Source organism: Peromyscus eremicus, chromosome 14 (assembly GCF_949786415.1).
Source record: "Peromyscus eremicus chromosome 14, PerEre_H2_v1, whole genome shotgun sequence".
NCBI lineage: Eukaryota > Metazoa > Chordata > Mammalia > Rodentia > Cricetidae > Peromyscus > Peromyscus eremicus.
In genome coordinates, this window is record NC_081430.1 from 50,194,718 (window position 1) to 50,213,280 (window position 18,563).

At 51.6% G+C, this 18,563-nt stretch overlaps 1 protein-coding gene across 1 annotated transcript in view; it reads left to right on the top strand.

Annotated features, from left to right (window-relative positions):
- Positions 1-1,888: 1,888 nt before the first annotated feature.
- Positions 1,889-18,563, top strand: part of Rin3 (Ras and Rab interactor 3) — a 111,104-nt gene continuing 94,429 nt past the window's right edge. Inside the window, exon 1 of the mRNA XM_059278985.1 lies at positions 1,889-2,013. Within this exon, the coding sequence (XP_059134968.1) occupies positions 1,973-2,013 (41 nt within the window). The 5' untranslated portion in view covers positions 1,889-1,972. The remainder of the gene's footprint in view (positions 2,014-18,563) is intronic.

An 18,563-nucleotide genomic window follows, 5' to 3' on the forward strand; every position in this document is an offset into this window, starting at 1 on the left:
TTGTGCAAGCAGCACCACAGTCAATTTAAAAACATTTTCACCACCCCCAAAGAAACGCCATAGCCCTTGCCAGTTGCTCTCCACTCTCCCTTTCCTTCCCCTAGCTTCTAGCAACCACCAGTTTGTTTTCTGTGTCTGTGAAATTGCCTGTTCTGAACACTTCATACAAATGGAATGTGGGTTTAGTGACTGGCTTCCGTCACTTAGCGTGTTTTCAAGATTCATCCATGTGGAAGCACCATTTTGTTGGGGCCCCACTCGTTTTTTCGGCTGAATTATATTCCCTGATTGAATATCACTTATCAGGTGTACTCATTCATCAATTGATGAACGCTTGGTTGCCTCCACATACTGGCTACTGTGAATGGTTTGTATTTCTTTCTGTGCAGGAGACTGAATGTAGGGCCTCACCTACACATGCTAGGCAAGTATTCTACCACTGAGCTCCTGCCCCAGCTCTGGATATGAATAAGGCTGATATAAACAGTCGTATACAAGGTTTTCACGGGACACACTGTGATGGATTGCTTTAACTGTCAACTTCATACAACCCTAGAATCGCTGAGAAGAGATTCTCAATAAGGGATGTCTACATTAGTTTGGCCTGTGAACATGCTGGTGAGGGATTGTCTTAATTATGTTATTGATGTGGGAAGACTCAGCCCACTGTGGGCAGCATATTCCCTGGGCAGGGTGTCCTGAACTATACATGAGTGGAGAACCGAGTGCAAGCAGGTAAGAGCAAGCACGTACACATTCCATTCTCTCTGCTCTTGACTGTGGCTGTCATGTGATCAACTGTTTGACATCCCTGCCTTGACTTTCCCACAATGATGAACTGTAACCTGGAATTGAAAGCTGAAATAACACCTATGGGTATGCAATTGAGGGTAGGATCTCGGAATACAGGGTAACCTTTCTGAGGGACTGCCAAGGCCACTTCCCAAAACAACCGCCCCATTTCCATTCCCAGCAGAAGGCTGTTAACTATGCTTTTCTCACTTCCACAGGCTGATTTGGAGGAAATGACAAGAGAGAAGCGGTGGTGAGGGGTGTGTGGACACTCGAGCAGAAGTATGTAAGATGTGGATGGACGTTGAGTTACTCCTATCATGTCCAAGACAGTCCCAAGCACAAAACATTTCTTCTGTTCCCAGTTGTCTAAATAGTGCCCAGGCTGAGAATGAATTAGACAAGGTGATATTTTGAGGTCTGCTGTTCCCGAGTCTCACGGGCTTAGCAGGCTCAGGAGACGTTTTTGAGTGTCTGGGCACTTAAAGGAGAGGCCACAAGCCTTGCGGTTGTAGAAGCTGGCACGTTTTCTCCCTCTGCCTTCATCTGGGTGTGGTACCTAGCACAGGTGCGTTAGGTGTCAGGCTTGCCGGACGCTATCTGCTCTGTTAAATAGTGAGCTTATCAGCAGAGGTGGCATCAAATGGAGACAGCATGGCCACCTGTCAGGGATGTGGAGGAGGTGCCCTGCCTTGGGAGCTGAGGATGGTCTGGGATGGAGAAGCTCCCCGTCGGGCCCTGGGCCTCGTCACCTGCCGGCCCTGAGCGCCTCGCTGCCCGGTGCCAACTTGGAAACTTTCCTGTAAGTTTCCCTCGCAGGCTTCCCGCGGGCCACGGCCACAGCCAGCGCAGCCCTCGGACCCCGGCACCGCCCGCCGCCAGGCCCGGCCCCAGGGGCGCGGCCCGGCTTCCGCGATCCCCAGGGGGCTCCCGGCTGCAAGCAGCCGCCGCCGAATGGCTTCTGACAAAAAGCCCTTGACCACCAGGGCCGGCCTCTTCCTGCGAGCCCCGCGCGCAGCGATCCAGGAAGTGGAAGCCAGCGGCCCCGCGCTTCCCCACTGGGCGCGCGGCTGGCGGCGGCGCCTGGCCCGGCCCTCGGCAAGGGACAGCGCTGCGCCACGCGGAGGTCGCCGCGCCCCTGAGTCCCGCGGAGCCGCGTCCCCCAACTGCGGGCCCCACGATGAGACGTACTGAGGAGCCCGCGAGTGCCCACCCGGCCGGGTAAGTCGCACCCCGCGCCCGCCTCTCCCCAGGTGGCCCGGGTCTTGCACCTTTGCTCTGCTGGCAGGTTTTCTTGGGTGCTCAGGAGGGACCCTGGGCTGAGGACATCTTGGGTGTCGTGCTGAGATGGGACCCCCACCCCACCCCACCCCCAGCAGGGACCAAGGCCAGACCTAGGTTCTACAGGGAAAGGGGGCGGCCCTGGTGACTGCAACACTTGGCCAAACTTTCAAACTCAGACTTTGTTAACTGGAAAAACAGCGCACATTCCCCGCGGCTGGGCGGGTTTGGTTAGAGTATATCTGTATTTGTACTTGTTCGAGCCCGGTGTAGACACGGCTCCTGCCCGGGCTGAACTTTGGATGCAAGCACTCGTTGTCCCGGCCCAGCCAGCCCCGTGCACCCCAATGCACCGATGCTCTGCCTGAGCACACATACACCCCAGACCCCCGCTTGCGCCCTCAGATCCCTTGCTCCCTCAGATCCTGGGGCCAGGAGGAGAGTAGGGTAGTAGGATCAAAAGCACCGACAACTTCAGGTAGCCCCACCAGGCAGCTGATCCTCTGCCGGGACGGAGGCGCCACCAGGATCCCCTGTGCTAGCCCGCTTGATCTACTGGGGACAGTAATCTTTGGACTGCCCTCTGCATCTGCAAAGCCTGGTGTAAGGAGGGTCGAGGGTGCTCGGGTACTTATGGTTGGTGGGATCCCAGGACACAGATTCATCGTGAAGTGGGTGAAACTAAGTGGTTTGGGGACTGCCATTCGAGATTCCTACTTTCGTGCTTTCCTTCCCCCCTCCCCCGGAGGAGAACTGGGACACTGCCCAGAGCCGCGCACCACTGGGAATGTAACTGTCATCCAGCCCAGTCATGAGAGTAGCTCTGGAAGGGTCAGGTTTGAAGCGGCACCCAGTAGGAAGCGATTTCTGGGAAAGCCTTCCAGGACTTTCTGAGATGCCACGGCTAATGGGCGCATGTGGGGTGCCATACTTTGTATTTCCATTTAAAAGTCCCGGGCCTAGTCCCGAGTGGACTCCCGAGGCCAGCTGACTGTTTTAAGTCTGTGACCTCATCTCCCGTGGCCTTGAATGTCCTCTCTGTAGAACAGGAATGCTGTACCGATCTTGTGCAGTCGGGGGTTGAGGGGCAGTAGGATGTAGCTGGCCCTCATTCCGGTAGGAGGGACTGGCCTGTGGGACCCTTAAGTCATGTAGATGTGGCTGCCTCCTTCCTCCTACCCCCAATCCCAGCTACAGTCACAGCCCGGGAATTCTGTGTTGATGCTTCCCTTGGAAGTGATCTCTGCAGAGACAAATGTCATCCGCTGAGGAACTGGGAATTCCGATGGGGAAGGGGTCTCCTGGGAGCAAACTGGGTAGAAAAGGAGGATGAGGAAGGAACCAGGCTCTGACCTCATCTACTTCCATTTTCCTCAAGGATGACCTGGCCTGACCTATTTCCTCCTGCCTTTCCTTATTCATGCCTGCACCAGTGATTTAATCCGTGCCTCAGTTTACCTACAAGGATAAGCAGTAGTCTCTACTCACAGATTGTTTTTGGGAGTTAAATTAGTCAAAAGCATTACACAGATTGGCTGGGAGGCGACATCCTCAATAGTTATTATGTTCATTATTATTGTCATCTGTTGGGTGGGACCCTTCCTTTTGCCAACTGGGTGAATGGGACAAAGTGATCTGACTTCTCCGCCTCTGAAAATCCAGAGTCCTGTAACCCCTCCCTCCCTCTGGGATTGGATTGGATGAATTGTGGTGTGTGGGAGTGGGAGTGTGGTGTTGGTATGTGTGAACCTGTGTGCTCATGTGTGTATAGAGGCCAACACTGATGTCATGTGTCTTTTTTAGTCACTCTTGGCCTCAGTTTTTTTGAGACACAGTCTCTCACTGGACCTCACTGATTCAGCTTGACTGCCTGGCCAGTGAGCTACAGATGTTCCCCAGATTTTACATGAGTTCTGGAGAGGCAGACTCAGGTCTTCATGCCTACACAGCAAGCAGTTTACTGGTTGAGCCGTCTCCCCAGCACCCAGGAGAGTTGTATTTAAGCATCTGTCTATAGGCAGTATAGGGGTTAGGCCACTACTCTGACCTGCCTAGGACAGTGCCTGGTACATGTTCAGCACGCTGTGAGTAGAAATTTGCTGCTGAAAATGCTTGATACTTTAAAGGCCCTTTACGTGGGAAAGATTCCTAGGTGGCATGTGTAAAACCTTGTACCTGGGGCAGAGACCTGAGGGCAACATTTTCAAAATGATCTTTCATACCCCGCCACTGGCAAAGGGCTTGCTACCATGAGTGGCCACCTTGTGTGTACAGAAACCGAAGTGACATCTGCTTCTAATGACGGGCTGGTCCCTGCTCAGGGGCTGGTCCCTGCTCAGGGGCTGATCCCTTTCAAGTACTAGGGGGTGCTTTCCAACACACCCTGCACCTGAGCTACATATCTAAAAAACTCAGAGGCCTTTCACCCCAAGGCACCCCTAGGCCCTGCTGCTACCAGGACTGGTCCTGAAAGCTTGAGTCTGTCTTTGCACCCTACTGGTCCAGAGCCCTTGTCTTTCTGGGGCGGGAGGGAGTCAGATAGTGGGGGGGATGCTACCTGCAAGCAGCCATTTCAGTTCTGACCCCTGTCCCGAGGGTCTTCGCAAGCAAATTCTGCTTCTTCTTGAAACGGTTGGCTGGGAGAAGAAAAATTGCAGATAGGTTGCTAGCTACTGGGGCAGCCATTTTTTCCCCGCCCACTGTTGCAGGAGGGACTCTGCCATAAATTTAAGACTGTTAACAACTCCTAAAGCCGGCTCTGCCCACTGACTGGTGTCCTCTGAGGACATAAGTTGGGCAGGGAGGCATGAGAAACCCTCAGAGCATTCTAGACAGGTGGTCAGAGGGAAGAGAGGACACTGAGCAGAGGTTAAGAAAATCTAGAACATTCTAGGGGTAGGGCAATGTGGTTAGCGGGACCCAGGGCTATAGAAAGTGGGTCTTGCAGGGGTTGAGCGGTCTTTGGTGAGTGCTCAGGGCCCAGCTGAGGTTTGCACAGAGGGTGATGGACTGTAGGCGGACTCACAGCAGCTGGGGTGGGGGTGCTTAGGTAGCCTTATAGCCAGGCATAGACAGGATGGACAGTTGAGGCAGGAGAAGTTAGAGTGGCAGCCTTTGTTGATGGACTGAAGTTAGATGAATGGAGTAGGAAATAAGGGGCAGCTCCAGAGAGACTGAGATGGCCGAAGGCTACTACTTGGGGTCAGATACCCAACTGTGTGAAGTCCTAGGAGAATGGTGTCCCACAGAGCCCATGAGAGCTGGAAGTTTTCTAGGCCCAGGGGAGACCTGGCAGGCACCGGACACTGCCCTGCTTTAGGAAACACACCCAGTGCATTTTCCTAAGTTTGCTATGTTGTTGGCTTACGGGTTACTTAAAATTGTATATGTAAAAGAATTCCTCTCTTAGAACAAATGTGGTGAGCCCTGACCCAATCTGTCCTCAAGGTAACAACAAGGAAACGGAGATCCTGAAAGAAGAAGGTGAACTTGGGTCTCTGAGCCTTTGGCCTGACATGATACAGGGGTTCTGTTAAGGCCCTGCATATGAATCCTTACTCTCTCTGGGCTCTGAGACTCAGAGATCATCAGGATGAGGCCCCTAGAATGGGGCTTCAGCTCCTACAGCTCCGCCGCCTTCTCTGGCTTCTTGACTTTCAGGGTCTGATGTTCTTGGGTAGTCTTGACTGGCATCCACCTCCTGACAGAGAACCTGACCCGGGGCAGTGCAGGGTTTTCTTATCAGGGATGTGGGGGAGGGGTGCATTGGCCTGGCATGGAGGAGTCTAGGCACACCCATCCCTGTTGCCCTCCTTTCTCTCTTGATACCTGCCTGTCCTGGGTTCCAGTCTGTGTAGAAAACTTAAGATGTTACCAGGCACTAGCCTTCTAACACAGATGGGGTCTGGACATCACGAGTGGAGAAACCTACAGCGTCTCTGCTGGAAGCAGAAGGCGGACATGGTATCAGAGGCAGCCCTGTCCATCCTCTCCACCTCCCACGACTAGTCCGCAGAGGGAGTGAGAGCTGGCATTCAGGGTCCCAGGGTGGCTGCAGTTTCTTCCTCAGGGCCTTCCCCCAGCTTCCACCTGTCATGGCCAGTGAATCATTCTTTGGTTCATGTCACTAGACAGTGACGAATGAGCTAAACTGGCAGGCAGCCATGAAGAAGGGAGAGAGAGCAGGTTTGGAGAAGCAAGGAGCCTGGAAAGGCTTGGAATTGGAATCCTTTGCAGGCCTGGGAGGGAGGGTGTAGCCCTGCCCTCCCCAGCAGTGGATGACCCTGTACCTTCTCCAGTGACTTTGGAAAAAGAAGACATTGGCCAGGGTTGCGGGATGGGGGGGCGGGGGGGGGGGTAGATGGAAAAGATACAGGTGTATGGAGGTGGTCTCCCAGCTACTGTAGGAGTTTGAAAGAATTGTGTGCCCAGAAAGAGCCCAAGCACAGGGGAGGGGATCTAAAAGAACCCCTGAAGTCTTCTGTGCCCCTCTATCAGTCCCTCCTTAGTGAAAGGATAGGTGACTATGAGTCATCTTGTTCCCAGTTAGTGGATGACTTAGTTAGGGTTTCTATTGCTGTGATAAAACACCATGACCAAAAACAACTTGGGGAGAAAAAGGTTTATCTCATCTGACGCATCTGCCTCACAGTTCATCATCAAAGAAAGTCAGGTCAGGAACCGGAAGCCGTGGAAGAATGCTCTTAGTGGCTTGCTCCTCATGGCTTGCTCAGTCTACCTTTTCATAGTACCCAGGACAGTCAGCACTGCGCAGAGAGCGGGACCCTCCCTCACACATCAACCATCAATTAAGAAAATGCAGCACAGGCCGATGTGGTGGGGGCATTTTCTCAACTGAGTTTCCCTCTTTGAAAATGACTCTAATTTATATCAAGCTGATATTAAATTAGCCAGCACAGTGCGTTAGTGCAGAGCTGACAACTAATTCTAGACCTTTCTGTCTAGGCATCTGCTGATATTATTCTAGGAATCTGCCTTTTATTCTCAGAATCAGGACCATGGAAGTCTTCCCCAACGATGGACCTAAGGATCAAATCCACAACTTTAGTGGCTTTTCTGGCTAGATTCCCAGGACATTGAAAGGGGACCCACTCTACCATGGTCCTTGACTGCCAGGATGTTGTGAGCCCCTCCCAGGGATGGGCAGAGTGGACCATCTCCTGAGCCTGGAGAAGGGGGTGGGCTGGAGGTGCAAGTTCTGGAGTGCCTGGCTGCCTCGCAAGGCTTCAATTGCAGATCTCTGAACTCAGGGAAACTCAGAATTTTAAGGCTGTTGTTGGGGGAGGGCTGCAGGGTTGGAGGAGAACCTATCTTCCTTTGATCTGGAGGCTGTGTATAGGTCATTGTAGAGCTAACGGATATCCTGGGCTCCTGTCCCCTCTCAAGTTTGGGGATTGGTTTCCTGGGAAGCAATTCTCTGCAGCTCTGGTCCCCAAATAGACTCTTATCTCTGAGCCGCTGTTCCAGGGGCATCCAGTAATTCCCTCCAGTGCTGACCCATGGACAGCAGGAATGGAAATCCTACAAGAAGACTAGGGTACATCGATAGGGCAGGCAGTGAGGTAGTCTTCAGAATAGTCTAGAACGTGCTATTCCCTTTCCTAAGAAACAAAGGCAGATTCAGAAAGGAACCTTCTAGACCACCTCTCTGTCCAAGCAGCTGGGAGGAAATGCTTTCTCATACTGTGGGGTTTATCTGACAAAACTGTTCTCGCAAAAGAGCTGTGTTTTGAGAGCTCCTGTGGATAAGACCAATGGTTTTCGGAGCTAGTAGAGCTTTGACTGAGGGTGGGTAGGAGGGCTTCTCTGGGGAGAGGTGCCATCAAGCAGGTTTGAGTGACCTCCCAGTGGGTAGAGTAAGAACAGCAGGGAAGTCCCAACAACCTTCAGTTGTCCACACAGTGTGTAAGTCGCCTGTGACGTCAACCTTTGCCAGGGTGGAAAGATGGAGATCAGCGGAGACCCTGCCTGGGAAGGGTTCTCAGGCTACCAGACAGAGTAAGGTCTCCCCACCACACTCTAAGGCCTTCTTCACACCAGTCAGCCAGTCCCTGTGTAGGAGGCCAGGAAGTGACTCTGTGTCCTCCATGGCCAATCAGTGTAGAGTGCCCTTGAAGGAGACAGAACTGCACAGGCCAGAAGAATCTATCTTCAGCTATCAACAAGGCAGAGGGGGGCTTTCTCGTCTCTGTATCTCTCAGGCTGTCAGCCTCAGCTTTTCACGGAAGAATCTGGAAGTACCTTGATTTCCACTTCAGATGCAGTTCCTCTCCCCTAGATCAAGTCCTGTGAGGGCTGCTCCAAAGCAGGTACAGGCCGATAGTCCATGGCTTCAAGCTTTGAAAAGGGTCACAGAGTCCTTCATGCACTCTCGCCAATTCCTATTATGTCCCCACTCTGTCGGGAGATTTAAAAGAATGCACCAGCCCGAGACAGAATCTTAGTTCCTTTCAGACAAAGTGGCCCACCTCTGCAGGGTTGTGGTCAGGGCTTGTCTGTATCTGAGGTAGCTACAGTGAGCTCAGGCCACATCCTATAAAGCGTTGGCCCCAGGCTCTGGGTCAAGGCTGCATCTTCCTATTCAGGGCCAGGTAGACTAAGGGACCTCTAAGTTCTGGCCTGGGAAGGGAAGAATCTATGACTGAGAGGTAGGGGTGGGACCTTAGACAGGCTGTCCCATTGGACACTGGCCCCTGGGATGCTGGCCTCTTTTTGTTGCCGGCTCTGGGATCTTTAAACAAGCCAAGAGCTTGTTATTCCCTAGTAAAAGATGAAACTTCAGATGTGTTTGCCACCCTACTGGTGACTGGAACGCAGTGGGGATGCTGGAGCCTATGGGAGGAGCCTGTTTTCTCAAAGGCCAAGCTGGCCCAGAAGGTGAGGGACCTCAGGCATTGAGAAGCCCTCCTCTGTAGGTTCCCTGGGGCTCAGAGGCTGGTGAGGAATAAGCCAGGCTACGCTCAGTCCGATGGTCTCTGGCTAATGGGTCAGCTGTCGAGACAAGATTCACTCAGCTCTTTCCAGACTCACATCTGGTTTCCTCCCTCTCTGCCAGTGTCAGAGGCTGGCCATGTGAATGTGTCTAGAACATAAAGATTAAAGGACAGTTTCTAAGGATGGCATCTGATGACACTGTCAGTTATACCTGTATCTTCCTGCTCTATGTGTTAGGTAGAGCTTCTAAAACCTATTCCTTCTAAAGCATATTCAGGCACTTTTCAGTTGGTAAATATCTTCCTGTTCATTCATCGACACATTCTCCTACAGCCAGCCAGCTACCTGCCACCTGTCCACTCATCCATCTGCTGACCCATGCAGCCATTCAGACAGCTATCCATCCATCTACCACCTGTTGATCCATCCATCATCCACTCATGGTTCTCCCACCACCAGCCAGCTCCCTGCCACTTGTCCACCGTCCACTTGCTCATTCATACAGCCATCTAACCAGAAGTTCAGTCCATCTATGTACCACCTCTACAGTCATTCATCTGTCCATCCATTCATCCATCCATTCATTTTTCCACTCATCCCTTCATTCATCAGTTCATCTCTCTATCCACTCATCCATCTATATTCATCTGTCTCCCATCTATCTGCCCATCCATCTAGTCATCTATTCCTCCATCCATTCATTCATCAGTTTATCTCTATCCATCTAGCCATTCACTGAGCACGTAGACATCTAGACATTTTCAGTTTATCTACTAAGGTATATGTACTGCTGAAGTACAAGGCACTGTAGATAACAGCGCTGAGGCGGTTCTACCGTTGGCTGTGGTGAGCAGGGATGGTTCTGGCAGGGAGAGCACTGGAGTTATGTCTTGAAGGGTGAGTATGTATTAACAACTGAGATCAGGAATATAGGGAAAGGAATTCAATTAGGAGTTAGCTTGAGTGGGAAGTAGAAAAGTTGGTACCAACAGGCCATGTGCGTGGAGCCCTGAAGAGTCTGGTGCGGGGCAGGGGAAGGTGCTGTGTGTGAAGGCATGGAGGGGTTGTACTTGGCTCTCTGTAGAAGAGTTTGGCTTCTATTTCCCATAGTGATGAAGACCACGGGCCTGTTCCTCCACTTAGTGGCAGCTCAGCAGTACTGGGCAAGACGCTGCAGCTGATCCTGCCACAGCACCTTCTTCCTCTCGCACTGGTGATAGGGTGGCAACCCCAGCTCCCACAGTGTTGTCATGGTGACCAGAGACAGTGTGCTCAGCTCTTTGGGCTGTGAGACCATTGGGAACCCTGTGTGCATGTGCACGTGTGTATGCTTGTGTGCACACATACAGACTATTACACATGTGGATACTATTGCTTCTCAAAAGCAGTTTTTATTATCCACTTTAAAAATTCATAGACAAAAATGATGAAATTGAAAGCCTCAAACATTTGTCTCTTAGTCTGTACCCAGACCAAATGTGTGTATGTAAAATTTTAATCTGTATGTACATGATGACTTGTGTTCCTCTTTTTGCACCAAAGTTTACTTCCTTCCATGTTTCTACATGTGCTGGGGACATGTGTTGCCTGCCAACCATCATGGCACCATGTGATGTAGAACTACATTGTGTGTGTGTGCCATGGTGCACGGTGGAGATCGGAGAATAACTTCTTGAGTCAGTTCATCCTTTCCTTCATGTGGGTCCTGAGACTGGAACTCAGGTCGTCAAGCTTGGTGACAGTGTCCTTACCCACTGAGCCATCTCTCTGGCCATGTCTCCTCTGTGTTAAATGAAACCTTTTATTTCATGGTCATGGAACGGACAGAGCCAACTTAGTCATTGCCTCTGTGGGCTGCTCAACATCATCCCAAGTCTCCTCTGTGTTAAATGAAACCTCTGAAGACATGTGTAGGTCTGAGGTTTAGGGATGACTTCCTCAGAGTAGTTCTCCATCTCTACCCGAGAATCTCGGAGTTTGAGGTGACAGTGAAGCAAATCTTCACATCTGACCCCTGCATTTTAGGTGTGCATAACTTTTAAGCTGAGAATTTCTCCCATTTTCTCGCAAGTAGATATAGTCATTTGATTAAGTTCAGTACAGTGAGGTGTAAGGAGGGAGTCAAATTTGCTCAAAGATGCCTTTACACTGAAAGGATCTGCATTTCCTATTGGCTAAAATGCAGATATCATCTCTGGAACTGAGGCAGCCATCTTGGATTCTGGGGTAAACTTAAATGCAGAAGCTATGCGGGGTGGGATAACAATATGGTTAGGGTCTCAAAACACAAAGCATCATTCTTGCTCTGGACTATTTACCCAGAGTTACATGCATCTCCTCACATGGGGGAGGAACACATATTTATCTTGTCTAAATCACTGCAATTTTACTTTTTCTGCTATACAAATTCTATGCCAAGTAACAGTTTTATATCTTTTGTCCATTCCCAGAAATACTAAACTGAATTTTAGGACTATATGCAAGTCCTTGTTCTCAGTGGGGGCAGAAAGGAGGAAAAGGAAGAGAGGGAGAGGCCTCTTTCTCTAGGGCTAGGTTGCAGGTATGTGAGTTTTAGACTTCACTGGAAGCTTCAGGCTATTTATTCTGGTTCTCATCTGACAGCAGAGCCGTGTGCTCTGGGATGTGTCATACCTCCTCAAGACGGCTGCATACCATTGTGCAGGTCGTTCACTGCTCAGATGTGCCTGCCTGCCTGGCTGAGGGAGCGCCAGTGGGGGAGGGGGGAGGAAATTGCATTTTGCTCTGAGCTGAGTGTCATGACAGCTGTGTGGGAGGTGGGGTGGGCTCGGCCTGCTTCTAGGGAGAGCAAAGAGCACCTTCCTCCGACTTGCACAGAGGCACCCTGTGGGCCATTGGGGACCCCAACCAAAGAAGACACTAATTAGCACATGTGCGGCATAGAATACTCAGCCCAGAGGAAATGTGCTGAGGGACAGTGGCCAGGGCTGGGGAGGAGCTTGCATCCCAGGGCTTGGAGGGCACACACACACACACACACACACACACACACACACACACACACGCATCCCCCTGAGTGAGGGATGCCAGCTCCCAGGGCCCCACCCAGGCCTGTAGTCACTCACTTCTCTGTGCCCTTCAGTTGTCCTTGGAATGGACCCAGTCAGTATGCCCTATGTAAGCAGGCTGCAACTCCTTTGCTTGATGAATTTGAAGCTCTCTGAGCGGCTTGGGGCCCACTAGGCATTTCCTGTTTTCACTTGGAATCTCACTGGGTTGGTATGCTGGTTTGTGTATCCAGGTCCTCACAGCCTAGTGGGTGTGATCACAAATGCAGGCACCACAGATGTCTATGCCCAGACTTCCATAGTGGAACCCACATGGCTGCGTCCCTTCAGGCTGCTAGGTAAAGAGAGTGGGTGACCCTGGCCGTGGAGGCTACTACAGTTGTCTAGGCTGAATGAGGCTCTGGATCCGCACCAGATCTTGGTAGAGGAGACAGGGTGCAGTCGGGTTGCTGCTAGTTTCCCTAGAAGGGAGAGTGCATGGGACCTGACTGGAACTGTGTGTGCACATGTCTTCAGGTGGGGAGGGTGCTATCCCCTCCCCAGGCAACTCCCCAGGGACAGGGCAGCCATGGCTCAGCATGCTCTCAGTGAGGCCAGTACACTGTGATCAGAGAAGGAGGGTCTAGAGCAAACGAGCAGGATGCACTTTCCCACCTCTGCCTCAGTTTCCTCATTGTACAAGTAAAGTCATAACTGTTCCTAAATCACAGAGTTGTTGGATTTTGTGAGTCAATATGTGTGAGCAGTTTGAACAGGGTTGAGCATAAAGTAGGAGTTCTGTGAAGGTCTCTGCTCCTCACGCTTACGTGCCTGTCACTCAGCCTTCTGGCAGTAACCCAGTTCATAGTGTTTCTATGCCTTGTACAAACTGGTCTCTAGTTCCTGTCCATGTCCACTTTGACTTGCTTTGAGTCCTTGGGATGGATGCTTGCGCTCCTAGTCTTTGCTTCCTCTGTGAATGCAGCATGGAGATGCAGAGGACCCATGTGCTGGTCACCAGAATGAAGTAAGTGGTGGGTGGCCTCACAGCCCTCACACAGTGACACTTCTCAAAGGTTTATGACCTCTCCATTCATGGTGGAGTGAGGAGGAGGCCTGCTTCTTGGGAGACACCCTCTCCAAATTTGGAGGCTGGGAGAGTCTCTTACAGCTGCCACTGACCAGTCCCCCCTTTCCTCCACAGGGAGCTGAGTGAGCAGGCTGCTTCCAGGCTCTGTGTGGAGAGCCACCTCCCCACATACACATGGATCTTGGTTTCCCCAGAGTCCTGTGTAGAAGCCATTGGTATCATGGCATGGGGACATTTCCAGTGGATCCTCATACTCCATGGCTTCTGTTTGAAAATCTGCCTGCTGGCTAAAATTCATGTGAAATTCTCTAAGAGTGCCTGCAGTCCTCTGACAGGACAGCAGGTGACAAGGTGGACACGCATCCTTCCATGGTCTCTCCACTTCATGCTACAGATAGAGGTCCTTGTCAAAGCATCCTTCACATCAGATGTGTTCTGCATCATTGTGCTTTTTGTTGTTGGTGGTCGTTTTATTGTTCTAAGTGGCCCCAATAGCACTGAAATGTCTTGTTCCTAAGCACAGGAGGCCATGATGTGTCTGGGAGATCTATGGGTGTTACAAGCTTCTGATGGGCGTGAACTGTGATGTCGTGGCATGTGGTGTTTCGTAGTGATGACTGGAGGGTGTGTATTCACTCAGCACATAACTGAACCTCAGGCTGGCCAGAGGCCCTGAGAACAGGGTTCCGTATTGGCTCTCAGTATTCACAGAAGTAAGAATCTGAGGATAAGCCTGCCAGCTCCTTCCCTCCTAGGCCTCCAGGCTGTGGAGTGTCTGCTTTATCTGTGGTCTGCCTAGAAAAGCACACACTGTCCCTTAGGCCCTGCCTGGGCCCTGGGACTTCCCTCACCTCCACTGAAGTCTGAGTTTAGGAAGGCCAGTTTCTGAGGAGGTCAGTAGTCTGTGCAAGTAGCTTTGGTTCTGTGACTCTAATAGAAGAACTCTTGGGAGTGTGAATATTGTGTGTTATTGAGACAGGAGCAGGGGCTCTAGCACTCTTGACTGTGCCTTGATTACCCCAGCTTGTACCCTGAGGATCTACTTCTGACCACTCTGTTGAGAATTCTCCCTATGGTCGCCGTCTTCCAAGGCTGGGGTTCTGGTGCCTCTTGGCAGGTGAGGAGACTGAAACAGTAGAGGTGGAACCAGAATGGAGCTCCGTCCCAGCCAGATCTTCTGCCTAGCCATGAATCCCCTGAACCCTGCATCCTTGTGCCACGGCTGAGGCTCACACCTGATGCCTCCTCCCTCGATCCAGGAATGCCTTGGGTCCCTCCTGGACTGCCGTTTGGCCTTCCCATCATCCCAGCCCCACTGCAGGGTGACACCCAAGCTGGAAGGCACAGAAAGGATGTCAGGCCACACCCTGTCCTTGGAATTCCAGGGGCACTTGAAATGGGTGTGTGGAGCATATGCCCTGAGTCTCTCCCTTCAGCTCCCACTCTCCCCCACCTCAGGACCTCACCCTGCCTCAAGTTCTCTAGCCAGTATCTTGCCAGCTCCTGCTGCTATGACAAAATGCCCGAGGCAGCGGTTTATAAACAGTAGCTGTTTCCCTCTCACAGTTTTGGAGCTGTGAAATCCAAAATCAAAGTGCCAATAGGTTCAGTGTTAGGGGGGCCATTTTCTATTTCTCACAAGGCTGCTGGTTCTGTCCTCACATGGAAAGGGGTCAAGCTGTGTTCTGGACCTCTCTTCTGAGGCAAAATATCCACCCATGAGGCTTCACCCTCCCTCATGATATAATCCCTTCCCAAAGGCACCATCTCCTCATACCATCCCATAAGGCAAGGCTTTGTCGTGGGCATCTGGAAGCACACAGACGGGTCTGTGACAGCCAGTGTCTTCAGCTTCCTCCAACCTCTCACCTGAACACTCACAGCTGTCGCATGTCACATCTGATGGGGTAGTTGGGTGCATAGTAACAGGGAGTAACTGGATGGTAGGGTTTTGGGCCATGGCAGGCAACTCTGGCTTTTGGAGGTAGCCCGGGAGGTGGCTCCCTTAGAATCGGCAGGAGACTAGTCAGCCTGGGGTGCACAGAAACACACCTGACACCCGACAGAGGAAATGTGGCCACAGCCACTGTTTGGGAGGGTGCCAAGTGACTCGACTCGGTGTCACAGATACTGGAGAGACGTGATGCTTTGGTGGTTTGTGCAAGACGTGGGTCAGGCCTGCGTCCTGTCTGCACCCTCTTGTTCTTAGCAGTGACCCAAGGAGAGGCAGCAGCTGGAAGCCAGCCTTGCATTCTGAGTCACCTTTCCGTTCAGAGACGGGGACTCCTTTGTCAAAGCATGCTTCCTTCCCTACAGGCATCTGTGCCCTCCGGTAGCCCTGTGAAGCCGATGCGGGCACATAACCTTTTTCTTGTTTTACTGCTGAGAAAACAGATTCGGAGGGTTGCGGGGAGAGTAGCCAGAGCTCACACAGCAAGTCAGTAGCAGAGGCTAGACCAGATGATTGCTCCCTTCCCAGGACAGTACTTTTCCGACCCTACTCAGAGCTGTGCAAGTTGGATGGACGGTGGCCATAGCTGACCATTTACTGAGCCAGATGCCCTGGTTCTGGTGCTCCCCACAGCAGCCCTTCTGGGTCAGTCAGGATTGGTACCGTGACTGGAAGAGTAGTATGCGAGTCTCAGTACACTGCAGGCAGGTGCCTGGCTGAAGTACTTGGTCTCTGTCCCCTTCTATGAGTTGTGTCCCTTCCCCCACACCCTGAGCTCCTGTGTCAGTGCATGGTGGGGGTTGGGGGTGTGCTGTCTCTCCCTTCCCTCCACCTCAACCCTGAGTAAGCAAGCAGCTTACAGGGCCAGAGGTGGGGTGACAGTGGGCAGTGGGGGACACTATGTACTATAGCACTCAACACTAGAATGACTGGCCTGGATGGGGACTCTACCCCTGGCTGGCTGTACCTCAAGCCTCCTTGGTCCAGTTTTCTCAAGAGCTCCCTCCCTGGGAAAAGAAAGCAGCAGAAACAGGGAGGGCACCAAGCTGGGGGTGGGGTGGGGGGTTCAATAGAAGCCTGGAAACTCCAGGGTAGCTGGAGTCAACCTGCTAAAGCCGAGGCCTGGCGTCCAGCCTGCCCCATGCAACAGTTCCTGGGAGGAAAGCCATTGATGGCAGGGTGGCATTTCTTTCCTGAGGGGCTTTCCCAGCAGGGCTGTGCTTAGGGAAGTGCTGCACAGTAAGGATGTGAGATTCTCCCTCCCAGTCCCCTTTTCTGTCCAATCGAAACCAAATTGCAAGTAACACACGTTCATGAGCACCCTGAAAAGGCAAACAATAGAGAAGTCTAGATCTGTCTTAGCCCCTGGGATAGCTATCCACACGTTAAATGCAGTGAGTGAAGACTGCACCAGGTGGTAGAGGTCTGCCAGGTTGCCAGCATCACATGGGCTTCCGGGAGACAGCACTGGCTACACCACAAACTAGCAAAACCTGCCAGCAGCCACTGACTAATGTCTGGAATGGGTTGGATTCCTTTGGCCCCATCTTATGTACTGGCACTTTTGGAGTATCCTGGAGACAGCATTCCTGCGCTCAGACAACTCCAAATACACAGTCCTGTCTGATCCTCCTGGCTTCTGGCCCTATGGATATACAAGGATATTTCCCCTACTTTGTTTTTCCCTCCAGAGGAGGGATCTGAATGTATTAGTTGGCTCGGATAAAATACCAACAGAATCGACTCAAGGAAGAAGGGTCTGTTCTGTCTCATGGTTTCAGGCTCCCATCATGCTCACTGGGCTCGGTTGCTCTGGGGTCTGTTAAGGCAGAGCATCATGGCAGGAGTTGTCTGCCTCGCCTGTGGCTGGGCAACAGTGAGGAAACGTCACTTGTGAAGTAAAGCCACTGTCCCCCAAAGCTCATGGACCCACGATCCATGGTGAATGACTGCACGGATGAGGTTGGAGTCCTCGTGACCTGTCACCTCTCACAGGCCTCACTTCTGAACTCCAATACCTTGGGCCCCTTTACTCACAGGTTTTGGGGAGACACTTCAGATCCACTCTGTGATGCTGGAGCACAGAGAAGGCAAAGAGCCTCAAGTGTGGGGAGTGCTGGCCCAGTCTCCCCCTGGCACTGTCAGGGTGTCCAAGGCGCTCCTAGGCACTGAGCCGCTCCCCCCCCCCCCCACCTGCCCAGTTCTGCCCTGTGTCACACAAGAAACCCCGACAGGCAAGTAGCACGTAAGTCTGGAAGGCTTGTTCCTGGGTCTCCATTCTTTCACTTGTGTGTGTGTGTGGGGGGGGTGAATGTGTGTGGTGTGGGGTATGTGTGTGTGTGTGTGTGTGTGCATGTGTGTGTGTATGTGTATACACACATCACATATATGTGCCCTGTATGTGGAGATCTGAGGACAACCTCGGGCTTAGGAGCCTTCTGCTTTTGGCTTGAGAGAGGGTCTCTCATTGGCCTGAAATTTCACCAAGTAGGCTAAGCACACCTCCATCTCCCATCTCACCATCTCTTAGATTACAAACACACACCGCTGCACTTAGATTCTTATGTGGGTTCTAGGGATGGAACTCAGAGTCTACCATTTTTCTTTTTTTCTTTTTTTCTTTTTTTTTTTTTTTTTTTTTTTGAGGCAAGCTCTTTGCTGACTGAGCCTCCTCAGCCCTATTCTTCAACGTTTGTAGTTTCCCGTTACTTTCTGATAACAGCAATTAGTATTAATATAAACTTACAGAAGCATAGTCCGTACAGAAAAGTATAGAGGAGACAGAAATCTCTGGATCTTGATGTGAAGAAGCCCATGGTATCTGGTGCTGTCCCCATGTAGAGCCAGGGTTGGGTTCCCCTCTCCTATGCCGGGGGGCGGGGGGGGGGGCCTGTGTCTGTCTTCACGGTTATCCCTACAAGCGCTAGTCAGATTTCCAGCCTTTCCCTCTCCATCCTCCACCCCTCCCTTTCCTCCCTCCTTCCCTTCTCCCTCCTCCATTCTCGATACCCCACCACCACCACCACTCTGTTCAACAGAGAAGCTCAGGACATACTCTGTTCTGTCCTTCTGTCATTAGCCACACCCAGTCATTCTTCCATAGCAGTACACAGCCTCCTCCGTTTTTGGTTTTTGGTTTTTTTTCAGTTGCATAATTTACCCCTCATTTCTCTGACCCCTTATCAATGGGCACGTAGGTTGTTTCCAGTCATTTCTCCTGTACAGACAAGGCTCCGGTGACTCCAGGGAATAGTGGTTGTTCCAGGAATCACTTTGCACATGGCAGCTCCATCTGTGAAGATAACTCTCCACAGCTGCCAAGTCAAAGGGCATGTGTGTCTGCAATTGTGTTATAAGTTAAAAAGTTAACCCTCCATGGAAACTGTACTGCCCGACGTTCCGGCCAGCTAATGGACCTTAGAAACTTTTTAATGGCTGTCTATTATTTCAGTGTTTGTACTAAGTTCAG